The sequence below is a fragment of the Scomber japonicus genome, chromosome 9, assembly GCF_027409825.1.
Source record: "Scomber japonicus isolate fScoJap1 chromosome 9, fScoJap1.pri, whole genome shotgun sequence".
NCBI classification, from domain to species: Eukaryota; Metazoa; Chordata; class Actinopteri; order Scombriformes; family Scombridae; genus Scomber; species Scomber japonicus.
In genome coordinates, this window is record NC_070586.1 from 20,091,816 (window position 1) to 20,096,904 (window position 5,089).

General features: G+C 40.4%; 1 protein-coding gene across 1 annotated transcript; it reads right to left on the reverse strand.

The window, feature by feature from the left end:
- Positions 1-691: 691 nt before the first annotated feature.
- Positions 692-1,258, reverse strand: LOC128364411 (glial cell line-derived neurotrophic factor-like). The gene is made up of 2 exons (XM_053324942.1): positions 1,179-1,258; positions 692-1,091 (listed from the first exon to the last, which is right to left on the reverse strand). Exons 1-2 carry the CDS (start codon positions 1,256-1,258, stop codon positions 692-694), a joined length of 480 nt encoding a protein of 159 aa, XP_053180917.1.
- Positions 1,259-5,089: the final 3,831 nt, after the last annotated feature.

Genomic DNA, 5,089 nt, shown 5'->3' on the forward strand with positions numbered 1-5,089 from the left:
TTAAAACAAAGTAAGTTTGTTTGTCTGCACTGTAAACACATACATAAATTGCTAAAGGTGTGTTTGATGCCCTCAGAATTCAGATAACCTGCTGTATTAAACCATACTTGCTGTTACCATCACTAACCACAGGTTGATGGTTAATGGCCAAATCAACCAGGACTGCAATCTTTAGGATTAAGATAAATTGCAATGTAAACTCTGTCCTTGACAGCTTTTGTCTGGAAACCACACATAAACCTTTTGATTTGAACCTTTGGCATGATGTGAGATATGACATTACAGTAATAAATAACATTTATTCTTTTTATAAAACAAAATAAATATCAATAAGTTAATAAATTCAAGATTTCATAAATACAATTAATGTATATAACTTTTTCATGTAATGTGCTATACATAGGACACAGTGAGTCTGCTGAATCATCCACTGTGTTTGAGTCTAACTGAGGTTAGTCCTATAGGATGAGTATCCATTATTTAAATCACACTGAATATATGAGAGATATAAGGTGTAGACTGTAAAGGAAATCACTTATATTGTGATGAACCCAAGGAGGGGAGGAAGAGGACCCTTTACTGATGGACTCAAGTATGCCGGGAAGTTTGCAGAAGAAAAAACACTCAATATCATACTTCAAAGTGGGAGTGAATGTAAAGCTACACAAAGCCTGACACTGGCTTTCACTCCCTAAACACAACCACATTTCCTGGCGGAGTGCTTCCTTACGGTGTGGTAGACGAGGTTGTCATCCAAAAACGAGAGATCATCGTCAAATGCTATTGGCCGACAGCAAGCCTGAGGGGGTGTGTCTTTGGAAGGAAACCTCCTGTTGTGGGCAAGGTTGTAAAGGATTTTGTCATAGTTGGTCTCGGACTTCCTGCAGGGTCCAGAGCAGTACCTGAATAACATTTCCTCACCAGAGCGGTAGCCCAAGCCGAGGTCTGACACATTGAGGTGAATCTGTTTGAGCACACAGCCTTTTCCCCGTCCACTGCCTCCTCCTCTAACTTCCCTTCCTGTCTCTCCTCCTTTAGCTCCTCCTCTTCTTCTTTCACGCCTTTGCTGGCTCACCCCCTTCTTCCTTTCCCTTCTGAGACGAGTCCTACTGCTCAAGTTATATGTGGAGGGGGAGGTAGTGGGGGAGGAGGAGGTAGATGAGAATATGGTGGATGAGGAGGAGCGACGTATCCTGCTTATAGTCACTTTGATGAAGTCAACCACATCTTCAAACTCATTGGGGAGAGGCTCCTCCATGGTGTCTGAAACACAATAAGAGAGATGGGACTCTTACAAGGATGTATAATTTTGAACGATGCATATTGTTTCACTTTTCAGCATCACAGCTGATGGTGTACTGTGTGAGAAAATATGCATGCAAATGCAGAAATGACATGATTTACAGAGTAATCCCATGTGAACTATTCATTCAAGTTAAAAACAGATCCCATTCGTATTTGTGCATCAGACAGTCTTATAATTTAGTGGACTAGTTGCCTCCAAGATACCGCAGCCAAATATGTTGTAAGGCTACAACAAATAATTGATAAGTGGAAAATTAAAAGTGTTTGAGTTAATTGATTAATTGTATTTTTTTAAGCAAAAAGGCAAAACATTAATTGATTCCAACTTCTTAATTGTAAGAATTGTTGGAATAATTAGGATTTAGGCTGCTACAAAAAAAGCAATTTGAACATGCCACCTTGGGTTAAAGGACATTCATCTGCATGTTTAGTTGAAGCCCCACACAAATCTTTTTAGTAATGTCGAAAACTAAAAGCATGATTCTATGTGGTATGAACCAAGTAAAAGCATCAAAGGCCCAATCAGGAGAAAAATTAGAGGCCAGAATGAAACATGTCTTCAAAATGTTTAAAAAACTGGAGCATCCACTGTAGAAAATGTCCAATTAAGCTGTTGCAAATTCATTCTGAACGTTATATTTTTCTTATGTGAAACATTATGCCAACATTGTGATCACTTTCACGTGGTTTTCATTTTTTTCAGTTGGTTCAGTAAACATCTTGAACAGTTTTTTTATTCCATTGAACTAATGTGTAATAATCTAATTATTTGTATTGGGAAGTATTCAAGACTCCACAAGTCTGCTGCCAGTAAATGACTTCTTGTGGTAGTTGTTGGCACTTTCAGCACTCCATAGTCAAACCAAAAGGCTTACATTTTTCTCCTCCAGCCATCGTCTCCTCCCAATCCTCCGTATCCGTCTCACCACTGATGCCCGGGGAAGTGAGAGATAAGCGGATCTGAATCGGCGGCAGCTCCAAGGGACTCTCCTCTATGCGCCCTCTCCTCCTGGTGGACGTGGACTGCTGTCTGCTTCGGAGGAGCGGGCTGGCGTGCACGGCGCTCAGCAGTATTAAACAAGTGGTCAGACTATCCCATAACTTCATTGTCCACTTCAGTCCGACAAAAGGACATGGCGCGATGCAAAATCAACAGGTATCATCTGGCAACAGCGGTCAGCAGCATTGTGAGGACGCTTAGTTGTTGGGGGAAAAAAGATGGGTCGCACTCATCAGCTCAGGTTCCTGGCACTTGATGATGTTGAAGATCTGTGTAGCTTATTAATACCAGCACACTGTGACCAACACGCTACATATGTTAAGCAGCGCAGCGCAACATCCAAAGCGCACGAAAGCAAAGAAGAGTCTTTCCTCCCAAGTTGTTCGCAAACCGAATGGTCCAACGACACGTGCCCAGTTTGCAGTTCCTCATTCAGTTTCAAGGTTTCTATTGCGAAATGTACTGGCGCTGATTCCCGTCCATCCCCACTCACCATCAATCCTGACTAAGCCGTGAGGAGAAGCGAGAGGTCTGACCGGAGAGATGGGGAGCGGTGGTGACGTCCGATGGTCCATCCTCTGGCCTCTTCTTGTCTCCACCCATTGAGAAAACTAACCGCAGGGACCGAGTCCAAATTCATGATTGCACTTCAGGTCTACTCTTGGCAAGATTAGAGGAGATATGTTGTGAAAGACGCTATGTGTACTCAGATGACTGAGAATGAGAGGGAAGTTTCACACTTTTTATGTTTGGTTGATATTGGATGGGAAACCTGTTTCTAATCAGCCCGTCAAAACAAGAGTCTGGGTTGAGTTGCTACTTAGAATCACATTGTGCTCGAGTTCACGCTGTTTTCTTTCCTCTTTACAATTGATGAGCAGATGACATTTAACATCAAGGGCTTTGATATTTGTTACAGTTCTGCATCTTTAAACACCAATACTTGGCAACATAATATTTTACTTGGTTGAGATTGTGACTGAGTATTGCACATGTAATTGTATTATTCTTTTGGTGCAAAAGTTAAGTGCAATTCTTATCTCAATTTGTCAAGGCCTCATGTGAAGTACTTTAAAGGTCCAAATGAACACATACTGTAAGAGACATCTTGACTCTTGTTGAAATCAGTGGTATTGCTTCATTCAAAGACTAAACATACTTGGAAAAAATGTGTTTCTGTAATAAATTAGATAATACATTGTTGAGGACAGTTCATTAAATCAAGATGAATTCACTCAACAAACAGTATTTACTGTAGATCAGCTTACCACTCATTTTATGAGTGAAGCTATTAAATAAATTAAACAATTGTTAACTTCCTTTGGTTCCCTGGGCTGGAAACCAGCCTTAGTGAATGTCGATTAAAAAAAAAACCCTCACAACTGTGAATGAAGCTGCAGATGAAATCCTTCTGTTGTCACATTGTAGCCTCACCCCAATACTCCCTCTGCTCCACACGTCAATGAAAGAAAGCAAAAGAGACAAATTCCAAAAATGTCAAACAATATTGCAATCCGCCTTTTTCTTCTGTAATATAAAAGTTACAAGACTTGAGTGGAGTTAAGTTTAATGACTGAAACCAGAGCAAAGACAAGCTTTAGTGATCTGAGCAGTTAATGTGCCTGCGTGTCAAGAGTTCCAAGAGTAGTTCCAAGTTGTTTATTTCACTTTGGTCTACTCTGTAGACCAACTCCACACACACAGCTGTAACTCTTTAAGACTTTTTGTTCAAGGTTATATCTCAACAAATATTATATGTATCATAGTATAAAACACATTAACATATTTGATTTGAAGTCCAGTTACGTTAAGGAGACAAGCAAGAGACATCACCCTCACTGCTTCAGTGTATACATTCTCATTGTTTATCAGTAAGTGCTCTACAGTACCAGTCAATGTTTGGATACACCTTCCCATTCATTTCAATTAGAAGTCTGTTCAAACTTTTGACTGGTACTGTAGGTCAACAGACTGTTCATTTATTATGTTAAGGAAAGTATCACATGTTGTTTTTGTTTTATAAAGAAGCAAAATCCTTCATTTTCACTGTTCCTTTTCACTGAACAAATGAGAAACACAAAACCTTTTTCCATTACAATATCTCCAGGAGAATCTTCAAGTTCAATTAACAGCAATCCATACAGACAAGCATGATGTGAATTACAGTATGTACATACATGTATATCCATTCACCCATGAAGTATACTGTTTCAAGATGAATCATGTTCGTGTCACTACGGCACACATGTTAGCCACATTGTATTGCTATCACCTGACTACAGTAAACATGCAAAACCCATCTGAGCATCCCAAACTGTAACTGTAAAGTCATAAAGAGCAACCGTTGTCTTCCTGTTGTGTTTTCAGAAGTTTAATCACTCAGAAGAAACTTCCCTTTGCACTGAGCTGCTCACTTAACTGTATGGAAATACTTCATCCTCAAGCAACTGCACCACTGCCAAGCAGCAAATACACCAAACAGATGTCCATTTCCCTTCTTGCAAGGCATGAGGGCTAATCTGGAGCTGATCTGCAACTGGATCTCTCAGCCATGTTGGGGCTAAGTTTGACTCACATGTAACAGGCTAATTGCATGGGTCATTTCAACAGTCATTACCGGCCAACATGAAACTGTGGCCCCAGAATGGCTTGTAGGGAGGAGTTGACAGCTGGAAGGGACGTCTGATTTGGGACATGGCTGCCGGTGTAGTAATTAGCAAAGAAAAAGACCCTGACTCTCCCATTGACATTGAGACAGGGGAAATCTGTGATAATATGTTGTGT